Genomic DNA, 25,566 nt, shown 5'->3' on the forward strand with positions numbered 1-25,566 from the left:
ACAACTAACCTAGAAAGCAGAAAAAGTTAGGGGTCCCCATTTGCAATGGGGCGATGTGTGAAAGCGTCACGACAGTTTCTTATATTTATGTTGATTGATATATTCAACTTGTACCAAAGCTGCATTTAGTAGAGTATCTGCATTAAAATTTTCTTTAGTTTGAATTCTTTTCAATATGCATCTACCTTCACACTTTCCCATCCACTTCCTCTCAAGATTTTTTTTACATTTGGACTATGTTTAACCAGACCATGTGCATGGCAGTATGTTTTACCAGACCATGTGCATGGCAGTCATAGAACTCAAACAGATCAGCTACGAGAACATAATCCAAAGGCATCGTGAAAGGAAATATCTTTCCCATTAAAAAAAGATTTAGGAGCAGACCTAAATCAGAATTATAAGAAAATATGAAGGAGAAATATCAACATATATTTAGCAGATTTAGAAGAGAAATAGAAGCATTTCAGAGATGAAATTGTGTAGAAGGTTTGCATGGAAGGAAAGTTTCTCCATGTGATATCATATAAATAAAAGCAGATTTTGTGCAGACACCGAATAGAAATAAATAAAAAATCAATCAATTTAAGAGCAGTTCGGTAAAGTACACAACAGATATAAGAATATGTTATAAACAGATTTGTTAGGTCATCCAAGAAGGATTGTATTGAACCAGATCAGATATTATATGAATAACCTGTATTCAGGAGACAGCAGACTTGTGTTCTAGCAAGTGATTGGTATGCAATGTGATTATATTGTTTAATATATAATCTCGTATATATCTTTAATCTAGTTATTAATGGGAATTACTAATCTATTTAAACTCTTATAATTATTGATTTAATCTATTTATTCTCCTACAAACAATCATGCATGGATTGCTAAGGAAACACGATTGGGAGGGCATTAGACGGGTTCCCCAATCTAAGTAGCCCACCCCATGTTGGATGGACGGGAGTTCCTACCACTTGTGTGCCAAGGGGTGTTATATTACGCCCTTGGGCTTAGTTGCAGCAAATGATTTCTAGGCACCCTATCGTGCTTTCCTCTCCAATTCCTGTGATGGTTGGTTGTTGGAAGTGATACTAAAGAATAGAAGCAATCATTTATGCATTATTAAGGAGACACGATTGGGAGGGCAATAGACGGCTTCCCCAATCTAAGTAGCCCACCCATGTTAGATGGACATGAGTTACTGCCATTTGTGGGCCAAGGGGTGTTCTGTCATGCCCTTAGGCTTAGTTGCGGTGAATGATTTCTAGGCGCCCTATCATGCTCTCCTCTCCAATCCCTACTATGGTTGTTTATTGGAAATGAAACTATAGATTAGATCCAAGTAGGTGATGTTATTTAACTCAATTGCTTATTTCAAAGAAACGGGACTCGGACTCGGCTCGGACTCGGCAAGGCCAACTCGGACTCGGACTCGGGACTCGGCGTCAGACTCGGCTCCAGACTCGGCTGGACTCGGGATAGTGAAAAACTCAAGAAATTTAGAGATTTTTAAATATTTAAAACTTGTTTCAGACACCCTTTATTGAATACACCTTAAAGACACAATAACATCATCAAACTCGGCTCTTTGATTACATACACAAGTATACATCAATCACATTAGCATAAACGCAAATTGTAGCTGAAGAAAATAACAAACATAGATATATAAATATTGTCAAATGTATACAATATTACAAAACTCATGGAATAAAAAATCCATGTCATCATATGATCATCATCAAATGTTTCATACAAATACCAAAGGTAAATACAACTACAAGTCTATGGCTCAGAGGAGCCTGCACCCTCCGGCCCCAGTCCCCTGCGAAGGCGTCTAAGGTAGGTCCTGGATGATTCGACTGCCATAGCCGCTCCCTGTGACACCATGCCATGCTCACCAACATCAAGAACATCCGTGTCACTATCTGCCTCTGAATCTCCTGTCTGTGCTCGTGCTCTCTGCTCCTCCTCTGCCATGGCTACAGTCTCAACCTCTATATCTACCTAGTCGATCCAATCAATGTCAGACTTGGAGGTTAAATTTTCTCTACTTCTATCGACGCAATTTCCCCCATATTTTTCGACGGGGGTTTGGGGGCAGCGCCCCCAAGGTGGGGTCAAGGGGCAGCGCCCCTTGTGCGCTCCCTGTCGCGATACAGGGCGAGGTCGAGGGGCAGTGCCCCGCGAGGCCAAAAAAACTTATTACAAGTTTGAATTAGGGTTTCTTTGAGAGTCTTCCTTAGGGCCTGGTTTTGCTCTTGTTGCTAATTGGGTCTTGCTTGGTGAGTGAGTATCATTCTTGAAGGTCCAAGCTAGGTCAAGTTGGTGAGTGATAAAGTCTGGAATGTCATCCTGATCTTCAAATGCCCTGAAATTTGGCTAAGTCTGAAATGTCCTGATCCTGAAATTTGACTAAGTCTGGAAAACTGAAGAATCCTCCAAAAACTAGATTTTGCAATATAACTCCTGGAGGCCCGAAACCACTCTCAAACATCCTGACAGTATATATGGAATATAACTAAAAGTATAAGTGACATTTCCTTCATTTCCTTATATCTTTCTTCTTTCTTATACTTAAATGTTATATTCCATAAAATAATCCTGACGGAGAGACCAAAATGTCAAATTTCGCCCTTCCAAAAAAACTTATTACTTTTTAAAAAAACTTTTTAAAATGTTTTTTTTTTTGTCATTTTATTAACCCAGCCAGTAGCCGAGTCTGGGGCTCAGGACTCGCCGAGTTTGGCGATTTTGAGCCAAAATCCCCAACTCGGCGAGTCTAGCGAGTTTAATCTCCAGACTCGGCCGAGTCCGAGTCCGAGCCCCTCGGACTTGTTTGGCTTGACTCGGACTCGGACTCGCCGAGTTTGGGCGATTTCGGGCGAGTCTCGTTTCTCTGGCTTATTTACTTTAAAAAGTTAAATAGCTATTATATGATTTGATTATAGAATATTATTTGTAAAACAAATTATGTTGTGGGATTGTTACTTTGGGCAAAAATCAGGTATACCCCAATTAGGGGACATTACAAATATGTAAGACTCAATGCTCCCTGGGGACTCGTCCCCTACCTTGGTACCCCGTCCCTGTTCCCGAAATGCTTCGGGGACTCGGGAACTTGGGGACTTGTGGTTCCATTGCCTAAGACAACGCCTTATACTAGCAGTGTCCCAAACTCAAGCTCCGATTTTGATACAGACCTACCAATTGCATCTGCTGATTAGGGACAGTCATATATTTTCTATGTTTTTGTCATTTTATAGTTGAAATTTGGAGCCTTTAGGCATTTTGTTATAATTCTTGTATAATGTGTATGCACATTGACAATGAAAGCATTTGAATTTTGTTGATTTGTTTATCAATGCTCACGTGAAATCTCAATTCAAATCTAATGTTATGTGCTGGTTGAAAATTTTGTACACTTGGGGAAATATACAAAATTGTGGTTTCAACCACAGCACACGAGTAAAAACTCTCCTAATTAAGGGAAGGCTCCCCCTATCTAACTAAAACTGAAATAAAAACAGGATGGGACATCAGTCTTCCTTCTTTCTTCAAGAAAGACAATATCCTTTTCTCTTCACAGAAAAGGATAGCGATTGAATATGAACAGTAGTAACCACTTTTAAGTAAAATGAGAGAAAGGAAATGAAGTTTCCTGAAAGCGCAAAGACTTCCGTCACTTCCTTCGGGACGGGACAACAATATTAAGCTCAAAGACTTGACTATTGGAAGTCCTATCTACCCTTTGCTATACTAAATTTTACAATGAATAAAAGACAACAGCTCAAAGACTGGAATAATTTATTCTTTTAACACAAAGACAAGAACTAATGCAAGCTCAAAGACTTGCTGCTATTTCTTATCAAACAATAATTTTTCCTCAAGAATAGACGCAAGCTCAAAGACTTGCTGCTCCTTCTAGAGATTTCCTATTTTAATTAATCTTCTCTACTTGCAGCTCAAAGACTTCAAATCAGATTGGACTAAGCTCCTTTAGAAAGACTTTGCATAGAATAAATAAAAAGAATCAAACTCAAACTTGTAGCTCAAAGACTCAAAACTTGAGTAATCCTTCTTTATTATTCTCCAAAACCTTCAATTCACATACATAAGCTCAAAGACTTCTTGCTGTAAATTTGGCAGAGTTTTTGCTTGCTTTCCAAAAAGATAAAGATTACAAAGGACCCTCTCTTCTATTTATAGGATAGGAGCCTTGAGAAAAAGGTGGGAGGATCCTAACTAACTTGAGAAATTCCCTCAACCACCAAGACCTATTCAACAACTAATTATGACTTCATTAACTACCTAAGACTTATTCCAACTACAGTCCTAATTGGACACAACTTGTAGTTGCCTTACAAGTAATTACAAAAATGCAAGTGATGACAACTTGCAATTACAAAAATGCTTTTACTAGTAAACTTGCCGAAAGGGAAACTACAATTCTGAAATTACAATTTTAAAATTTTACAAGTGTTAAAAACACTTAAGTTGCACTTCTTGAAGATATGAACAATTCGAACTTCTGAATAACTTTCTGCAATTCATCAAGATCTGGTTCACGAGTGTTCATAGCCACCACCCTAGTCTTTACGATGACATCATGGCATTGGCATAGCGTGGAATTGCCCTTTTCCAATGCTGACCGGATTTCCTGCAACTCAGTTTGATACTTAATCAATATTTGAATGGAAGCGACTGAGAATTGCTCATCTGCAAGAACTTCTTCCTCGGGCAGCAGCTCATCATTCTGATTTAAAATGTCGCAGGATGCCTTTTTACAACGGGAGGTAACATCTTGAAAGACTGCTTCACGCAACTTTAAGGTCTCATTAATTTCTTCAATGAGTGATTTGAGAACAAGAGATTTGTTCTCCAGAAGTTCCTCATATTCAATGTACATGACTTTGGAAGGAATTACGTCATGCACCTGAAGAACACCCAATTGATGTTGAGGCATCTTTCGCCAAGAAACTAAATTTCTCTCAACCTTCTCCAAATTTAGTTTGAAAGCACCCAAGATTTGATTCAACTTATCTTCAATGATCTCCAATTTAACCATTGTTTCAAATACCTGTCTTATGAGTTGTGAACATAAGTCATGCAGTTGATCAACCCAGGTGTCTAAGGCTTGAACCTTTTGGGTGGCTCTCTCGATACCTGTTGTGACGTTTTCACACATCGCCCCATTGTAAATGGGGACCCATGTTTTTTTTGCTCGTTTTGTTCGTTTTCGCTTTGCTTTTTCTAGGGTTTTGTTAGTTTGTTAGTTGTCTGGATTTAGGGTCAAGCCTTAGGGTTCTAATTACCGTCTTTTCGGACCAAAATCCAGTCGTTTTTGAGGGCTTTTGAGTTTCCTTTTCTAGAATGCAAATTTTGAATGAAATGAATTCGCCAGAATGGTCTAATTTTCAATTGGAATGTTGATGCAGAGCTTAAATTTGTCTAAGTGTTGAAGATGAAATGTGAATTTTTGTCCAATTGAATATTTTTGACCAAATTTTGACTTTTTTGAATTTTGATCCTAGGCATTTCAAATGATTTGTTTTCGCCTTGTGAAGTGATAAAATGTGTAAAATCATGATATTTTGGCCTGTAGGAGCAAAATCGCTCCTGTCCCTCAGTGAAGGACGGGAGCTCGTTTTCAAATATCTTACTATTCTTGCAGGGTCAAGATGAATTACGAATTGGAAGTGATGGAGAAAGGCGAGATCTTTCCATTGAATATAAATTGAAGATTTTCATGAACACAGAAATGCCTCCAGGGGAAAAATCGCTCCTGTCCCTCAGTGAAGGACCGGAGCTACAAATCCAATTTTGCTTTGTCCTTGCAAGATTTAAACGTCTTGACGATGTGAAAAGGTCCAGAGAGGTGCATTTTATCAAATGAATATAACTTGAAGCGTCGCCCAGGGGATCACATAGGATAGCAAGTCCGGCCTGAGTGAGGTCCTGATCCTGAAATTTGGCTAAGTCTGGAATGTCCTGATCCTGAAATTTGACTAAGTCTGGAAACTGAAAAACCTCCAAAAACTAGATTTTGCAATATAACTCCTGGAGGTCTGAAACCACTCTCAAACATCCTGAAAGTATATATGGAATATAACTTAAAGTATAAGAAAGAAGAAACATAGAAGGAAATGTCACTTATACTTAAATGTTATATTCCATTAAAATTGTCCTGATTGAGAGTGCGAAAAGTCAAATTTCGCTCGTGCCCTTCTCCAAGGGTCCAGAGCGAAAAGCGCTCCTGTCCCTCTCCAAGGGACCAAGGCGAATCGCTCGTGTCCCTCACCAAGGGACCAGAGCGAAAATGATTAGTTGAGCCATTCCTGACCTTGTTCGGACGAATCGAGACATCAAAGGCATGGTGAAGGACGAAATGAGCATGATAGAGCATCCAGACTTGATCAAAACAATAAAATGCTTAAGTTCGCTCCTGTCCCTCAGGAAGGGACCAGAGCGATTTTTGTTATAGATGATTTTCTCGCCAAGTTACGACCGATTCCAAGGCATGGATGAATGGAAGGACGCATTATGAACCCGTTGAATATAAATCTGGAAGCTAGCAAAGTGAAGTGAAGCATACAAAGCCAAGATCGCTCCTGTCCCTCTCCAAGGGACCAGGGCGATATGATGATTATATTGCCGTCCCTCCAAGATCAGGACACTCCAAGGCGAAGAACAAGGTACCAAGGACGTTTCGAAGCATCTCCATCAAGCACAAAGTTACAAGGATCGCCACATTGAGGGATTTGCTCTAAAATATCCTAATTCGCTCCTGTCCCTCAGGAAGGGACCAGAGCGAAATTTCCATAAAGACCAAGATTTTGAAAGTTTAACAAGTATCAAGCCACCAAGAGGAATCAAGGGACGTCATTTCACGCATTGAAGGTAATGGCAAGTTGAAGAACGCAAGGACAAGCTTAAAAACTTGAAGTTCGCTCCTGTCCCTCAGGAAGGGACCAGGGCGATATTACATCCATAGGCACTCATTCACACATGCAAGTCAATCTAACTCAAAGGACCCAGCTAAAATGGCGATTTGGACGTAAGGATGAAGACCTTGGACGTAAAAATTGCAAGAATCATGACCAAATTGATGGATCGCTCTTGTCCCTCAGTCAGGGACCAGGGCGATGAGGTACGTATCTTCTCACTTTTTCATTTTGGCGCTTAAAACACATTTTTTAAATTTATTTAAATGCTAACAAAATCGATATTTTATTAAAAATAGCATTTAAATATTGCGCTTAATGTTAATTAATTATTTTGCCTTGTAAAAATCGAATTTGTCAATTTAAATGATAAAGGCATTTAATTAATTATTTATTAATTAATAAAAATCAAAAGGGAGCGCTTGGGTTTATTTTGTCAAGGTCGGCCTTTATTATTTATTTAAAAATCGTTTTAATTGCTATATTTTGCAAAAAGTCGGCCTAAGGTCAATATGAAGGTGAGCGCCTATAAAGGAAGGTGTTTATTTCATTTTCACATCATCATTTATCATCTCTCATATGCAACTTGGAGAAGGCAAAAGAGGAGCGAATTTCATACAAAGGAAGGGCGAAATTATCATTCAAGAAGAGGAGCGAATTCAATCAAAGGTGGTGCGAAACTACTATCCAAAGGAGAGGCGAACTTGAAGTTTCCATTTGAGCGAGGTTGCCTAGGACGTCAAAGACATATCAAAGATGGCGAAATTGCTAACTTGAAGAGGAAATCACGTCCAAGACTTGAAGGGTGGCGAAGTTGATAAGAGGAACGTTCTTTTGAAGATCACATCAAGACTATCGAATTTCAAATTTTGCCTAGGCGAATTCCTTTATTTTGCATTTTAGAGTTAAGCTCTCAAAGAGGTATGACGATATGGATTTATTGTTTTGATTTTGAACGTTGATCGTCATTTCCTTAATTTTGGATTTTGAAATTTTGTTTTGCCTTAGCTCAGTTGTTTTTAGGAAATGATTAATAAAGGACTTATCATTAAGTTTCCTAAAAAATTGCTCTCTAATTTATGTTATGTATTGCAAAATCATGTTACTAATTTTGAAATGTTGTGTAGGCATCAAATGGAGGTCTCTTCAAGGAAAATCAAGCCGGATCAAGGACGGTCTTCGCCAGGACGATCAAGCCAAGACATGGGCGACCTCTTTCAATCCAGCGTTCCAAGGCGAGGTACATCGTCATCCTGCACATCAAGGACAAAAGGAGTTAGAGCAAGAGTTAATTAAAGATAGCCTCTCAACGACATCAAATTGAATATCTAGCAAGCTTCAAGTGTCAGATGAGGTGGCGTCCTAGTCATAATTTCTCCAATCAGTGAAGTCCATCTCAGCATGTCCAGATTCAATGTACTTAACTCATGGAAGGTGGCACAAACTCCGATGTACCTACCTCGGCTATCCATTGGTCGATTTTTCTAAAAGGGACATGTGTCCAAGCAATACAATTTTATCATTGGTCAAGCATTAAATGTTATGTAATGGTTGTAACAAACCCTAATTAGGGTTTTCATTGTAAAATCTTGGCCATTGATCTTGAATTGATCTAAGCCATCAAATTGTATTGTGGGCACTATATAAGCCCAGGCATTTCATTTTGTAAGGGTTAATTTTAGATGATTAGAGAGAGTTGTAAATAGTTGGAAGAGTTAGAATATAGTTGATAGAATAGCAATTAGAGTAGAATAGGAGGACAAGGCAAGAAATTGTTGCCATTGATTGTAAACAAACTCCATTTTCATTGAAGTAATGGTGAAATATGTCGTTTTCTTGCAATTTGCATGGTTTCTTGTTGAAGTCTTCAATCTTAGATGGTAGATAATTAGATGAATGGAGGAAGTGTGATTGATTGATGGTGGAATTCGTACATCCATACTACTAGCAGTTTGTTGATTGCAGACTTGCCTTGCGTAGTCAACTGGAATCATTCAGCCTAAGCTCAATTTCAATTTGTTGCCTCTTCATTGATATGCATCAACTTGGATGGTATCTATGCCTGCGGTGATGATTTGAACATCATAAAGCTTCCCATAGAAGATCGCACTAGTCTTGTGTAGATGTTCCATTGATGTCAAAACAAGACCTAGTTAGAGTTTCATCAAAAATCAATCATTGCTCCTACATTCTTAGTATTAGGATTAGATCCTCTCTTCGCCCTTATCCTTTTTCCATTTTTTTTTAATCTAAGTTAGTAAGAGCCTGTGTCCAGCAAAGCAGATCGGAAGTTCAATGTAAGTCCCCTTGTGATTCCAGCAAATCACATCATACCACTGGAGCTTGTCCACACGTAGAGACCCTACATCAAAGAACCTTGGAGTCTACCTAACTGATCCTTTATGCGAATCTTCAGCAGTTAGAGACTATTTTCTCAAGAGAGGATAAGATACCCTTAGGTATTTTATTCTGTGTTAGGCTGTGTACAAAACACACGTCAACAATACCTTGGATTGGTTCACTGACCTTGGAGGAAATACGTACTTGGCCTTCTCCACTTGAAGGTTGAGTAATACTTTGGATGGCTGCCATGAGTCTTTGATTCTCTACTTCCAATTGATCTTTCTTTGTCAACACCTCATCATACCGTTGTACCAATGTAGCCACTGTTTGTTGAGCATCATGCTTGACAACCTCATGAGTCTACTTACCCAGTTGCACTTTGGTGATTCGATAATCAGCTGCTTGCATTTCTTCAACTGGTTTATCTGATATTGGTTCAGCAATTTTTGCCACTCTCATCTGATTTTCATCAACAGTCACCCTCGAAACTGTCTTTGCCCTCTTAACAGCTTTAGGTTTTGATTGTTTCAACTATTGGTAGTCAAAGGCATTAGGTGAGATCACCTGCTTCTTCCTCTTTGTAGTGAAGGAACTGAGCCATGGAGGTAAAGCCATTAACTCTGATTCTGGGATAGAGGGAGAAGCAGTTTCTGTTTGAATAACTGTGGTGACCTTGGGAGAAGTGTCCGTCTGGATAGCCACCATAGTTTGCTGAGTGATGACAGGATGTGATGAAGATGTCATGAACTCATCAAAATAGGTCATAGAAGTATCAATATGAGACATAGGTACATATGAAGGATCATCTGAAAAGATATTCAACAAATTTTCTTGAGAACGACCTTGAGATGGTTTAGCTGCCGAATGTGGAAGGACGTTCTGCGGAGATTCTGAAATTGAAGGGGCAGATTGAGAGCTCACATCTATCACAGGAGGAAACATGGGTACCTCAATAGGAAGTGAAGAAAGAGAATTATGTGGGGACTCTGTAGAAAGCGACTGAGGAGCTTTATTAGATTGAGTTTATTCCTTTGAAGCTTCAAGATCAATCACAAGAATTTCCAACTGTGGCTTCTCCTTGCCTTGAACTGTTATTTCTTAAGGAGGAAGCACCATTGCACGGCTGACTCACAATTTAATCCTCGTACTAGAAGAGGATGCACCTTCTTTATTGTCTAGTTGAATTTCAGACTTCCGCCCAAGAGGACCTGTAGAATCATCTTCTTTCCCAACCTTAATCTTAATGAGCTTGACACCATTATTCTTAAGCCAGATATTGGTATTGGCAAGAACTGACTGAAATCTATCCAAGATAGAAGTGCCTTCCTTATGGGACCAGTGGATAGAAGGAAGTGGAGCCTCATCAACATTCTGATTGACAAACTCAGGATCAAGAACGTTGCCATCATCAATCATACCTTGTGGCATGTTCACGAGGTTTAGATCCATAATCTGTTCTGCAGTGAGTCGGCAGTAATCCATCTTGCGAATCTCCTTTTCGGTACGGAGATCAACCCAGATATCTTCTATCTGATGTACATGGACGAAGGTCTTCTTGATCTTCTCCTTCATTCCTCGGTAATCGAAATCAGCTCTAGGTTTGAATCTTTTGAGTCTAATTTCCTGCAACTCAGTCTTTATAGCCTTGGCCTTGATTGAAGTCATTAGAGAATATTGACCAATCTTCAATGGGTTGTTGGAAGAAATACCCATGCCAACCTTGTGCTTAACTAATTGATGTGTATGCACAACCATGATCTGCCTCCCCAATTCCATGAGAATAATCTTATATGTTGGGTATCGTGGGAGCATGTAATGCTGCCCGCCATAGCATCCAACTCTCATGTAGGTAAAAGTTGAAAACTGGAGAAACAAACAACCATATTCTTTCACCTTTTCCCATGCTTCATCTGAGACTCTTTTGTTCTTCAGGTTCTTGTCAAATTGACACAAATAATGACCAAAGAAAGCGTCTTGAACCCTTCTGAAATGAGACCTACTTGATCTTAGAGGCATTTGATCATAGTATTCCCAAACCGGTACAAGCATGCGGTCACCCTTGGTGGAAAGACCTGGGAAATGTCTAAGTGATGCAGCAATATACACGAGATATGAATTCATGTAGAAGGTGAAAGTAGTAGAGACGACTGCAAGTTGTTCACACAAAGCATCACTGATGATCTCACCCCAACAGATGTGCTGAGACTGCCTTATTAACATAATAAATTGGTACATACAAGGTTCAAAAACATTGGAATGTTCCAATCCCATCATACGACTCAGAAGAGTAATAGTATCACCGATCTCATTCTTGAAATCTGATCGATATAACTTTGCCCATCTGGTAAGCGCAGTGCGAGGTTCATGAATCCATTTGTTGATATGACACTTGCAGTCTTTCTCCCTTTTGGCAAAGTATTTAGCTGCACTTTGCTTGGAGATCTCTATATAAATGGTTTCAGAAGGTATTTTGAAAACCCTCTCTATAGCTTCTGCATCCAGGCGAATGATCACTTCTCTATCATCATTTTTAATAACTCGTGTCTCTTTATCAAAATGATGAGCACATGCTAGAACAAATTCCAGTTCTAGGGCAGCAACTGGAAAGGATGCGGCATGATGGATATGGCTGTCCAGCAACCGTTGCATATCCCCCTCCTTCGGATCTTCAATCCTTTGTATGAATTCGGACATGTCAACATGCCCTATCTCAGTATCCTTGATATGATCAAGGGAGGAGGAAACGTGTGACTGTGGAACTTCATTTTGGTATTTATCATACCTATATTTCATCTTTTTTGGAGTGGGAGATGATGATACATCTGTCATCTGGAAACAACTGGGAATGCTGCAATGTAAATCCAAGAGTATCAAGGCAACATCAAAGTTAGTATCTTTAGACATTTTCACTCCTCCAAATGGGAAAGTTCAACTTTCGTACTTTGGCTTTGTGAGAGGAAATATAAGAGGTAGAAAAATAAGCTTTTGACTTATTTCGTGTTTTGAAACATGTTTTGCAAGTACACAAAAGGGAAGTACAAACATGCAATCGGGTTTTAAATTCCGAATGCAATTATACTTGCAAAACACGAAGCATGAATAAATGGAAGGAGAATGAATTTTCAGTTTGGAAGTTGGGAAGAACACATTTGCAATTGGTTTTCCAAAATCCAAATGCAAACTTATTTACAAACTGAAAATCGAAGGAATGGACGAAAAAAAAGGTATTTAGGCATGTGGGAAATGACGAAGATGATAAGTACGGATGAGGGAATTGGAAGCGGATAGGTAAAAATGAATTTCGGGAAGATCACTTGGAACTTTGTTATGCCAAAATGGGAAGAACTTTCAACTTGCAATCCGGATTTCAAAACCCGAAATTGGGAAGAACTTGATTTTTTCGTCATTGAAACTTGATTTTTGGACTAAAGAAGGTTAAGTCTTTGTCCAAAAAGGGAAGAACACATCTTGAGGTAGAACTTTTCACACTTGCAAATTTCTTTGCAAATTAGGAAGATTGCAAATTGGGAAGAGTACATTTTTCTTATCTTGAAACTTGATTTTTTGGACCAAAGAAGGTTAAGTCTTTGTTCAAAAAGGGGAAGAACACAAATTTTCCTCTTACTTGCAATCGGGTTTCTAAAACCCAAATGCAAGTAAAGAAGGAGAATTACAAAGGGGAAGAACAACTTTACTTTACAAATTTCTTTGTAAAATGGGGAATTTCCTCTCATAAACCCGTTATGAACATGAAAAAAACTAAAACTAAACAAGAAAATGCAAGGAAAGAAATAAGAAAGAAATACGAAAATAAAAATTACCTTGCAAGGTTGAGAAGAAATCCAAACTTGGAGAATCAACCCAACATGGAAGATGATGCCCCTAAAATAGAATTTACACAAAGGGAAAAACTTAGCCACGCATTGTGACAAAAGCAAAACCGATTTGCTATAAAAATGCCACGTAAAAATGCCAAGGAGATGGTTCAAAACTGATTTCATTCATCACTAAATACAAGACAAAGCAAAAACGATTTAGGAATGAAAGCATACCTTATAGGCGAAGAATGCATTCTTGGCAAAAAACATGACTGGTTTTTAGGGCCTTTTTGCAAATCCGAAACCAAAAATGCGCATAAAATGGTTTGATAAATGCTTAGAATCCAACGCATTTATGGTTGAGCCAAAAACGCCTTAGGAATAGATGGATTGAAACCCCCAAACCATGGCAAATCGTATAAATGTATGATTCGAAAAAAACGCTTTGAAGAAGACAAATGGCGAAAAAAAGGTTTAATGAATGCGTGGAAAATGGGTTTGAATCCTTCAAAGTTGCAGAAAATCCACACTTGGAAGGAATCCCTACATTTCCTCCAAAAAATTCGAACCCAAATCAGCTTGCAATGGCATGGAAGAATTTCGGGTTTTGGAAACAAAACAACAAGTTTTTCAAAATGTTCATATTTTTGCCAATTTCGGGTTTTAGAAAAGAAATTACAAGTTAAATTACTTGTAATAGGGAAATAGAATTCCCTTTACAAGTGATTTCACTTAAAACATGTAAAGTGGTTTTAAAATCCCATTTACAAGTTTTATTTTAACTTTATAAAAATAACTTAAGTTATAAAGACATGTAAAGGGGTTTTAAAATCCCATTTACAAGTTTTATTTTAACTTAAAGTCAAACTCCTGGTAATGGGGTTTTAAAACCCTCATTACAAGTTTTATAAAAACTTGCAGTTGGAGAAAAATTCCCCTACAAGCCTAAAAGCTTCAAGGGGGTTTTGAAAAACAAATTACCAGTTACTGGTAATTATCAAAAAATTCCCCTACATTGAAGCAAAAACATAGCAAACGAACTCGAAACGCGACGAAATTCGAAACGTGGCTTGGGATGGATCAACGATCGATCCAGTCCAAGGATGGGGCGAATTTCTGCCTCGGGAAGCGTGCCAGAGTAATTTTTTTTCATTTTTTAACAAAAATTTCTATATGATAGTCCAATTTTTGAAATCAAAAATTGAGGACAACATTATGTATTAAGCTTCTACAATGTCTATAATGAATGCTTTAACAATGTTCTGATATGAATATTTGAAATTCTTATATAATTTTAAAAATTTCTCTATTTTTATAAACATCCCCTACTGTCCCCTAAAAAATGGTCCAAAAGTGCCCCCGTACTAGAAACACATCCTGCCATCCCCGCCCCTGAAACTTGGTGGACCATAGGTAAAACTTGAATTGCAACGACAATTTCTACAGCATAAACATAACTTCCACTATAATTAAGAAATATTGTGCTTAAAGCACTTATAAGTTTATAAAACTATATTTTGGGGATTTTAGGATACTTGTTAAATTATTACAAAAATCAATGTCTTCAAAGCTAACTAACAAAAATAACGAAAAACCTGGAGAGAAAGCACTTTAAGAAATGGAACTAATGTAAACAATGCTTTAGATCAAAGCACACTAAAGCAACCTAAACATAGGCTTGACACTGTCCAATATCCTCCCAGAATAGGACATCTCTAAACATAGGATTAGCTAAAATAGCTAATCTGAAATCTCTTCTGAGTGATTCTGATGCAATCCTTGTCCCGCATTATGGTGGATCCTCTTATTTGTTGCTTGATTAGTGCTTAACATTGTCTCTATTGTTGAATGACAATTGACCTTGAAGTGTTTCAAACAAAGAGTCACAGAAATGGTAGGTTTCAGTTTTAAGTTTTCCAAACTCCCATTCCCTTATTCCAAATTTGTATGCCTAGTGTTATGAAACCTTAGGGGAAAAGGGAAAAAAACAACCCTGTTTGCTGAAAACACAACTTCAAAACTGTCACAAAATCAGCAAAATAGTTGGTTTGAATCCCCAGGTAATGAAAACCCTAGCCTGTTGGTTCTTGGATGGTCAGAAGTGCACTGAAAAATATGTTAAACCAGGGAAATAGTCTTCAAACCCTGCAAAAGTAACTGAAATTTACCTTGATATCTGCCTTAAATTTTGCTAGAAATCTAGCTGATATCTGTTGTGTATTACTGAAACTTGATAGACCTACTGCTGCAGATGAAGACTGTCGATGGCAAAATATTGCTATTTTCTGTTTTCAGTGATGTAGGTATACTGGAAACAAACAAAACTTGACAAATCTGATGAAACCCTTCAAAATTATGCAACCATTTAGAAACAATCCCCTTATAAATTGTTTACATTAGGGGTTTTCATACATAAAATCAATGTTTCATTTTACAAAAATCTTTTATATAAATGAAAGCTTCTAAGAGAATAAAGATGTATGTAGAGATATGTAGGACATTTAAGAATATATAATTTACTCATGTGTGTATATTTGATAAATGCACTAGTCCATGTGGCTATGTCTTCATTGACCATAGTTGAAAAACTCTCCAAAAATTTGCAAAACCTTGTGAGTACCTGTGAGTCAAAAGACTTGGTGAGTTACTTGGCTAAAGACTTGCTGGTGAGTTTTTGAAAAACTTGCCACATTTTTGATAAAAACTCACCAAAACCTTGCCTAAAACTCGTGATGTGAATAACTAGCCTTAATGAGTAAAAAGTTTTTATGTTTTTAAAAGCATTTTTATAAACAATAAAGCACCAAACACCTAATTTTGCCCGTAAGTGATAAAATTGTTAAAATGGTGCCCCCAAACCCCCATGAGGGGCATTGCTCCTCAACCCCATTGGGGTCTATGATATGTATTAAACTCTAATTTTAATTTATATATGATGGAAATCGATAATATGTTTTACAAATTTCATAATATTTGTTTTTTAAGAATATTTTTTAAAAATAATGTTTTTAAAATGTTTGATAAAATTGCCGAGTTATTGCTTAGTCCTGAGTTTTTAAAATTTTTGGGCTTGCCAAGTCTGAGTTTTGCAACTTTACTTCATTCAACTTCTCTCAAAATCTTAACATTAATTAGTTCATTTTGTAATGATATCGAGGAGCTTTTCCTAGAAGAATCTATATTAAATTATTAATTATTCTCTGATTCACGTATTATGAGGTATTTTTTTCATTGTAAGATACTATTTCACCTTTTTCTTCTTTTTTCTGATTCAAATAATACTCTTTAACATTTTATTTTCACCTTTTGGCGTTTAAGTAGCTTGATTCATATTTAACGAGTTTGAATATCTCATATTAATCTTAGTAATGGGTGAATACTAGCTCTTTTTGTAAGTAGAACAATCTGTTAAACGATCATTATTTTATTGCATCCCATGTTCAATAAATTCTAGAATATAATCCTGTGCAATGTCTGCATGAATGGTAAAGGTAAAAGGGCAGCCTGAACAAATTATTCACAGTAATCATCATTAAGGTCTTTCTAATAGCTAGGAGAAATTGAGTATGTTTCTTGGAATATCTTTTCCTGAAAAGCTAATATCAATATGATATGCCATATACGTGCCATTAGAGTTCTTAATATTGTAATATAGAATATTTAGCTGCTAGAGATAACTTGCTATTGTTCATCTTGGTGTTTGTTTGTATTTCTTTACTGTGCTCATCATTTTTTTCTTTGTGGGCACAAAATTTGACTGACCGAAAAACGCTTTGATTTGTACAGATCAGATTTTAAGAGGTGTTTATCAGACGGCAATATTCTTTGGCAAAATGCTACCTCAATGTCCACAAATTCGACTGCAACAGATAACCCCTCGAAGGCCAAAATGCCATTGACTGAAAGGTCTCTACAAGAATCAAATGGAACTTGCACAGAGGATTCCCTTTCAGATTATCAAAGGATTCGAGATGGAAATTCTTATTCAAGGTAACTACTGGTAAATCTTTACGATGTTTCTCAAAAGTGAGACTATTGCTTTAGGAAAGTGTATTCAATATTTAGATGAGAAAGGGTATCTTCACTTGTGTGTACCAATATTTATCCCTCAAATTCTTGGCCACCAATTGCAAGTTGTAAGAATGAATTCTAGCATATTTTTGATGTAGGGAGAACAAGGTTTACTGATTACATTGAACTCTTGAGCAAATGATTACTTTTTCAGATAAAATAGTTGGGTCCCCTGTCATGCCCCGCCATAAGACACTACATTGTCATCATGATTAATAAATGAGAAACAGACAAGGCTGGCTGGTCATCGGCACTCTCCCTAATCATTAGTTGTTATAGAGAAATAAAATAATATATATACATTGGGGTTGTCTCAAGCAAAGAAGCAATAATTTGAAAAAAAAATGATTATACTCGATTAATCATGATTCGTGGAGCTAGCCGATTTATTCCCTGAAAAATCCTGATTATGAAAAAATCATTGACCCAATTTTCAACGATTTTTCGCATTTAAATCATGTTGAAACCCCCCAAAAAATGGCAAAAAAGTGAAAACAATTGTTGCAAAAACCTGCAAACCCCTATAAAAACTCATGCAATTACCAAATTGCTCAAAAATAGGACCAGATCCAAGATGGAATCAAAGTCAGTGTGGAATCAACATGGAAATAGTTTTTTATTTGCCCCTTAGTTTTCTTTCCAACCTCTAAAAAATCCTAAATGGAGAAGCAGGAGGAGCAATGATGGTCATCAACCAAATTTGAAGGGCCTCAATCATCCTAAATCGTGGGGCGCATATGAGAGTGTTGAAATAGCTGGCAAATCTGCTCTGAATCGCGACTTCAATATGACTTGAGCTCTTTGGACATCCCACCCCATGGATTTTGATGCGAACAAGTATATAATTAATATTATATACTAATTTTAAAATTATAACTATTATGCACTATTATAGATGGCACTTTGATGGGGAAGGACTGAACCCCAGTGAACCCCTATAGTTTATAATTAATACTATAAAGTAGTTTTAAAATTTAAACTATTATAGACTATTAATATATATTAAGCGTATCAAAACTCACTGCGAGTCACTGTGAGTCAGGCGAGTTTCCCGAGTTGGCGAGTCGAGTGAAGCTCGATGAGTTTTGTTAGCCCGTGACTCGGACTCGGCGAGTTTTTCGCATAACTTGCATGACTCGTGAGTAAGGCGAGTTATGGACAAACTCGCCGAGTTCGAGCTCCTGGACTCGCGCCGCGGCAGGTCACGTTTTGACTCGACCAAACAGATTTTGGACACTAGCTCCTCTCTGATCACTCTAGCGGAGATCGATCTAGAGTTTGAGTGGATCATTGAGTCTACCGTTCTCGTCTTCACTGAGGACGACCATGAGTGGGTTGACCAGGTAGACAGAGAGGCTGAGGCTGTGGCTATGGCAGAGGAGGAGGATAGAGCACGATCCAGCACAGGCACAACTGATGTTGATCATTGTGGCACCTCACAGGTGGAGACTATGGCTACTCAGTCATCCAGGACCTACCTTAGACGCCTTTGTAGGAGGCAGACAAACTACTCTGAGGCTGAGGCCGAGGATGAGCTAGAGCCTGAGCCATAGACTTGTTTTTGTTTACAGTTACATATATGTTTGGGAACATTTGATGTCATGCATTTTATATACATTTGACAACATTTATAACTCTATATATCTATGTTTTCTTTTTCCTTCAGCTACAATTTACATTTCTACCAAAGTTTTAAAACTCGGACTCACCACGGACTTGACAAACCAAAAATTTGGACTCGAACTCGAACACGTGAAAGATTCGTGAAAGACTACATTACACATGTCATATGATATACAAACACGCAATATTTGAAATTTCATCATTCATACTCATAGTTTCAACTCTAAAATGTATAATAGCAACATAAGTTTATAAATGTTCACAAAATTACATATAATGATGTCCAACTCCAAATGTGAAAAACAACAATGAACAAACCAAAGAGAAGACTACATCTTCCTCTTTGTATTTCTTCTAATATAGCTCAATTTTTCAGGCCTTGAGCTAGAAGTAGTAGCAGTGGGTGTTGTGTTATCTAATTGGTGAGATGATTCTCTTCAAAGTCAAAGTCCTCATCCTCGTCCTCATCTTCGTCATCATCTTCATCCAATCTTGCTCCTTCTGCATCTTGTGCTGCTCCTCTCTCTATTTCTGCAATTTCTTCTTCTATGAGGACATCGTCACCATCATTTTGTTCATTCACAGTCCAATCACCATATGGATCAATTTCATCCAAGTCAATGGCCTCATGTGAAACACCCTCCACCTGTCTAACTCGAAGGCGAAGGTTGTACCGAACGAAGACTAGATCATTGAGCCGTTTTTGTGTCAATCTATTTCTCTTCTTTGTGTGAATGCTCTCAAATACACTCCAATTTCGTTCACACCCAGAAGCACTGCATGGCTGAGACAAAACATGGACGGCTATCTTTTGAAGATTAGGCGTGCTAGCACCATAATTCTCCCACCATAAATCTACAAAAAACATTTAGAAATATTAGAATTGAGAAAAAAATGTAACAATCAAGTTTGTAGTTTTTTTCTTGCAGTATTGAACTAAGTTACTAAATTTTTTACTTGGTTGTTGTTTTCCTCTCCTATCAATTGCTAGTTGTGATGAGAAGAGTCTTCCCTCTGCACTTTTGTAGATCTTGAACAATGAACATTTCCAAATTCATAAATAGATAGTCAAAGTGTCAAACTCAAATTCAATAATGAACATTTCCGAATTCATAAATAAAGATAGAGCAATTGCAAATGTCAAATCTCACCTCCAACTCATTAAGAACCTTGTCTCTCAACTCAGGATTAGGTGCCATGTTATCAATGCATGCAATAACACTTGCCATGACCTCCTCATCAGCCCTAAATGAATCAGAGAAGTAGAATTTCGGGTTCAAAAAGTAGGCGAAGGCATGTATCGGTTGGTGGAGTTGGTTTGTCCACCTACGATCAATGATGCGCCAAAGGATTTCACATTTTCTTGTATTTCTACAATAGTAATGTGAAATGGCCTCTTTGGCCCTATCCATGGCCTCATAAATGAAACCCATTGGCATGCCCTCTCCATCCACCATACGAAGAACCCTTACCAAAGGTTCTTTCACCTAAAAAAATGAAAACAAATTTTAAATTAGTAAAAAATTAACCCCTAAAAAATAAAATCAGCAAATAGACAAGATTGTATAAAGTTTACTTTTGTGTTTGTTACTTACCGCAGTCAACTCCTCTCCACTTTTGGTGAACCCTTCATCAAAACAATGCTCACAATCTTCTCTGTGTAGCGTCGTAAATTGTACGCACTCGCTAGGGTGGTACAATTTCACACCTAGTTTAGCACCCGCCTTAGCGCATTTTGCATTCTGCATTGTATTTCTCCTTAAGCACTTAATTAATCAAATTAATTAGGTCTAAAGTCTTATTTCATCATTCTCTACATCATAAAGTTGGGCCCTTTCACTAAAGCGTGCCCTTCGCATTTTATTCCTCCAATACATCACTTAATCAAAAACCCTAATTAAGTCCTATTTCGAACTTGGGGGCTTGGTTTCGGGGTCTAAACATCTCGAAATCACCTGTAACTTCGGGATTCTCTCTAAAATCATCATATCCGACGGCCCTGAAAATTTGGTGAAAAGTTGTCGGGACCATGGCGCCCGTGCAACATGGTCCCGGACATTTTTCCCGAAATTTTGGGAGCATGATCTAATCATAAAATAAAGCTTAACCCCAAGAAATTGGCGGGATATTCAATCTCTAGGTCGGCCAAAATACGAATTTACGACCTAGGGTTTCATACATAAAAGCTCTCTTTCCTCATTGGAAGGGATCGGATTTTTGTTTCCAGGAATTGGATATGCAGCGAAAGGGCAGATCTTTGAAGACTTCAACAACACTCAACATCATTCTATCAAGCATCTATCAAATTCATTCATTCATCCAATTAGGGCTTGGAAGGCATTGAAGAACAATAGGAGATTACCGACTGAAGATTGGCTTGTACTCCTCCCTTGAGGGTTGGGTATGATTTCATATTGTTTTCATGTCCTTACATAAGCTTTGATATATCATTTAGTCATGCTTTAGATCACATTGCATCTTGATTTAGAGCATTTGCATTATCATTTACAAGCAATTAGGGTTTACTTTCTAGGTTGCTCTAGTTTGCTTTCTTGCATTTTGGACCTTGCATACACACTAGGTCTGCACACACAATACATTTTACAAAACAACTTGGCTATTCGTGGAGGTGGAAATCACCAAAGCGGGGGTTTGACTAAGGCAAAACCCTATATAGCCGCCCTTCCCCCTTTTCAGATATTATTGCAGGTTTCGGGATTCGGACGACGCCGCAGGACACAGATCCGGAAAGAGGAGACTGAGACAGAACCCTGTGTAAAATTGTAGCTCAGAAGACCAGGACAGGGGCGCTGGGCGCCCTGGTCCTACCAGGACAGGGGCGCTGGGCGCCCTGGTCCTACCAGGACAGAGGCGCTGGGCGCCCTGGTCCTCCGGACAGACAGCTCTCCGACAGTTTCCAGACAGTGTTTCAGGGTGCAAAACAGTGGTTTCCGGTGCAGTTTTCAGGACAGCGGCGCCCGCGCCCCCGTCCCGAACATTTTCAGTCCAATTTCGACTCCGGGTACATATCTGCATTCTTATTTTATCCTTACATTTACAGCTGTCTATTGTTTAATCTCAATTCTGCAAACTTGTTACTAGTTCATACTTACATTTCGAGGTTAGGGTTTGAACTTGTATCATTTTAGCTTTCAATTTCAACAAGGGAATAGAAATCCTAATAGATATCCCGTGGCTCTCTCTTTCACCAAAAGAAGTAGCCAACCGTGCGATATCTCTAGGCTCTTTCGGATTCCGCAATGTGTGTCAAAAGTTAGGATTAGGGTACATTGTCCTAGTCTCGCTTTTTCCCCTACACACTCTGCTTCAGGTCTTTTGGAGTATGTAGACCCCAATCAAGCATCAGACACAAACATCCGCTTAAGATGAGGAATGGCACTAAGAATGCTCTACAAAGTGATGAAGTGGCTAGCAAATCGTGTCACTCCAGGTCGCACAAGGTCCTTGCCATTTGTGTGTTTTCTCATCAAAGCAAGCACCCAAGTATGGTTGTAGATGAATTTGGTGACACTTCTTGCATCTTCAACCACCTTTTTCACCCATCCAATCTTCCTAATGTCCTCTAGCATCAAGTCCAAGCAATGTGCAGCACAAGGACTCCATGTAATCGTAGGATGCCTCTCCATAAGCATTCTACCTGCAGATACATATGCAGCTGCGTTGTCCATGATAATTTGGACAACATTCTCAACTCCAACTTCTTGAACCACCCCATCCAACATATTACACAAAGTCTCTACATTTTTTATTTCATTTGAGGCATCAATAGATTTTAGGAATACCATTGCACCATTTAAAGCCACCAAGAAGTTGAGAAGAGTCCTATTCTGTCCATCTGTCCATCCATCAGATAAAATGCTGCATCCTTTTCTCTTCCAATACCTTTTTCTGATCATCAACCACAACTTGTGTATTTTTTACAGCTTTCTCTAGCAATGGCCCACTGAAGTTATGACCTATTGGGGCCTTAAACCCCTTACCCGCAACTATTAATGAATTAACAAAACCTTCCCAATACACATTGTTTGCTGCATTGAAAGATAGATTAGTGTAAAACCAAAAGTTTGAAGCTGCTATCCGTGCTTGTTCATGCTTCTCTCTATTCCATCCTGTACCTCCAAGTGAAGGTTGTGCACTTGGAACATTGCGTGGTACAAAAAAATTAGGGTCTGATCTAACAGAAGTGCCACTAGCCTCACCCTCATTGTCACCAAAAGATGAAAGTGACTGACGACCACGAGTGTGACCAATGGGACCCGAAGTGGACAATGTGGGATTCATTGCAGCTGCCATGGCTTCTTTTGTTTTTTGCCTTTCTTTCTTTTGCATATCATTCTTAGCAAGAATGGCCTTCATCTCTCTAATAATCTCAGGAGTTGATTTGGGGCATGCCTCCACACCATATCTAGGTATTTGTGCAAGGTGGTATTTTAATCTATTGATTCCATGCGTCATCCATTTTGTACATTCGGTGCAAGTGACCTCCACCTTTTTGCTTCCTGGAATCCCATATTTCCATGCTTTATCTCTGTCTTCCTGACCTTGGGGTTGCCCTTGGAGTTGAACTTGCCATTGCTGATTTAACATGAAAAAATAAAAAAATCAGCAGGGTTTTATGGAAAATCAACAAAAAAAATGACAATGAATCATTTGGGAAAAATAGCATTCAAAAACAAAAAAAAATATGAGGAAATAACTTAGGAAAGGAAATAGAAAAAAATTTGGCAGCATATCCCCTTGTTTTTCAAGATTTTTTGGATTTTCAAAACATTGAAATGATTCAAATGAAAAGAAAAGAAAGAGAAAAAATCCTTACCTAGATCTCTTTTTCTGATTTTATCTTCTTCCCTCTCCTCCTTCAAAGCCTACAAACCTGCTATAACCAATAAACAATGCCAAATGAGTTGAAAAAATTAAAAAAAAACGAGTTTTAATGGTTTTCGGGCATGTAAACTGGGCTGCGCGAGTCCTTGCGAAAGACTCGCGAGTCTCAACAAAAGACTTGTGCGAGTCTTTCGCAAGGACTCGCCAGGACTTGCCTCGCGAGTCTGTGGCGAGTCGACTCATGGCTCCCATGGACTCGCGAGTCCGTGGCGAGTCCACGAGTCTTAAAACTATGATTTCTACGCATGTGATGGATGTATGTTTATGTATGTGATCAAATTAGCTTCTATTTGATGATGATGTTATAGTGTCTTTAAGCTTTATTCAATAACACACAAATTTTAAATCGTTAAAAATCTCTAAATTTGAAGGGTTTTTTTATTTTGCCGAGTCATAGCCGAGTCACGAGTCGAGTTGGCCTTGCCGAGTTCGAGCCGAGTCCGAGTCTGGGAACTTTGAATTTAATAGTTATATGATAAACTATAAATTAAAAATAATGCAAAATTTATGATGTAAATATTTAATTTTCAATATAATATATATGTATTTTTTGATTGGAGAAACTTGGGTTTTTAGCTTGGTCCGAACCCAGAGAGACCGCTTATAGAGGTCTCTTCCCATGAGGCCATTTCTGGGGGGCCATCATTTCCCACAGTTCATTTGTTCAAACCCGCAAGCTTAGTGGCTCAGCATGGGTTTAAACCTTGGTGGCTGCCTCACCAACGAAGTGTTTCTATCATGACACTAAACGTCTGAAGACATACGTAATATATATAGATATAGATATAGATATAGATATAGATATATGATTTTTAATTTATAATTGATATATATAATTTTTGCTCAGACAAAGACATACAATTCATTATATGAGCAATATATCCAAAGTGTTCCATGAAATAAATCTGAATGACAAAAAACAAGCTTACATACTTGTAATAAAACAAACTCCAACACATAATCATTAACAGTTGTCTCCCCCTAAAATAGTAGTTGCAAGCTAGGTATTGCCAAAACCAGTGGCTTGCTAATCTTTTACTTCAACTAAACAAATGCCTTTTGTTGAATTCTACCCCATGTAAAGGACTTAGCAATCGCCATTAGGTAATATAAAGCTTTGCAATACTGGATATGATTTGATAAGCTTTCTCAAATATTGAATTACCCCTAGAAAACTCCTTGCCTCAATCACAATGAAAGTCTTCGATGACTTCAAAATGGCTTCCACTTTTACTGAATTCCTAACAGTAGCTGGATCACTGTTTGATAAATTTTGATCTCAGTTACTTCGTAGGTTTAGCTAATATTTGATCTCAGACTTAGATAACTATTTGGTGTATTTGGTGACTGCCCTTTTAAAAAGTTAACTGAATATTTGTCTATGCAATCAGCAATATGAATAAAAACAACAAAAATCTATTTTCTACAATTCATGGGTTAAACTCTATTTAATTTGCTGTTTATATCTTTATGCTATGGAAATGCCCTTAAGTTTTTAAAAAAAGTAGTTTTTGTCTATTTTTCTACAATTTTTTTTAAAATCCGAATTTTTCAAAAAATCTTATTCTTTTGGTTTGCCGATTATTTCCCCACACAATTTTTGCTGCTATTGTCTCAAGAATATCATCTGCTGGTTGGCGTTCAGTTAAAGGATGAAATAATTATCCTCCAAACAGCATCCACAGTTAATTAGAAGGGCATTGAACTCTCTTAATAAAGGTCAATGATTAATTCTACGAAACATAACAATTCCATTATGAACGGCTGCAAACATGTTGAAGGGAGAGCAGTTAATTATTAACAAAAGTCACAACTGTTTGAAAGGACACACTTTCCCAAAAGATGTATCTCTTCATGTAGAGAAA

At 37.9% G+C, this 25,566-nt stretch overlaps 1 protein-coding gene across 2 annotated transcripts in view; it reads left to right on the plus strand.

Moving 5' to 3' along the window:
* The window catches only part of LOC131056104 (phosphoinositide phosphatase SAC2), a 147,136-nt gene that overhangs the window by 99,689 nt on the left and 21,881 nt on the right, over positions 1-25,566 (plus strand). For both annotated transcript variants that reach the window (XM_057990447.2, XM_057990448.2), the window contains one exon: positions 16,889-17,092. In XM_057990447.2, coding sequence (XP_057846430.2) covers positions 16,889-17,092 — 204 coding nt within the window. The remainder of the gene's footprint in view (positions 1-16,888; positions 17,093-25,566) is intronic.

This window comes from Cryptomeria japonica, chromosome 2 (assembly GCF_030272615.1).
Source record: "Cryptomeria japonica chromosome 2, Sugi_1.0, whole genome shotgun sequence".
Taxonomy (NCBI): domain Eukaryota; kingdom Viridiplantae; phylum Streptophyta; class Pinopsida; order Cupressales; family Cupressaceae; genus Cryptomeria; species Cryptomeria japonica.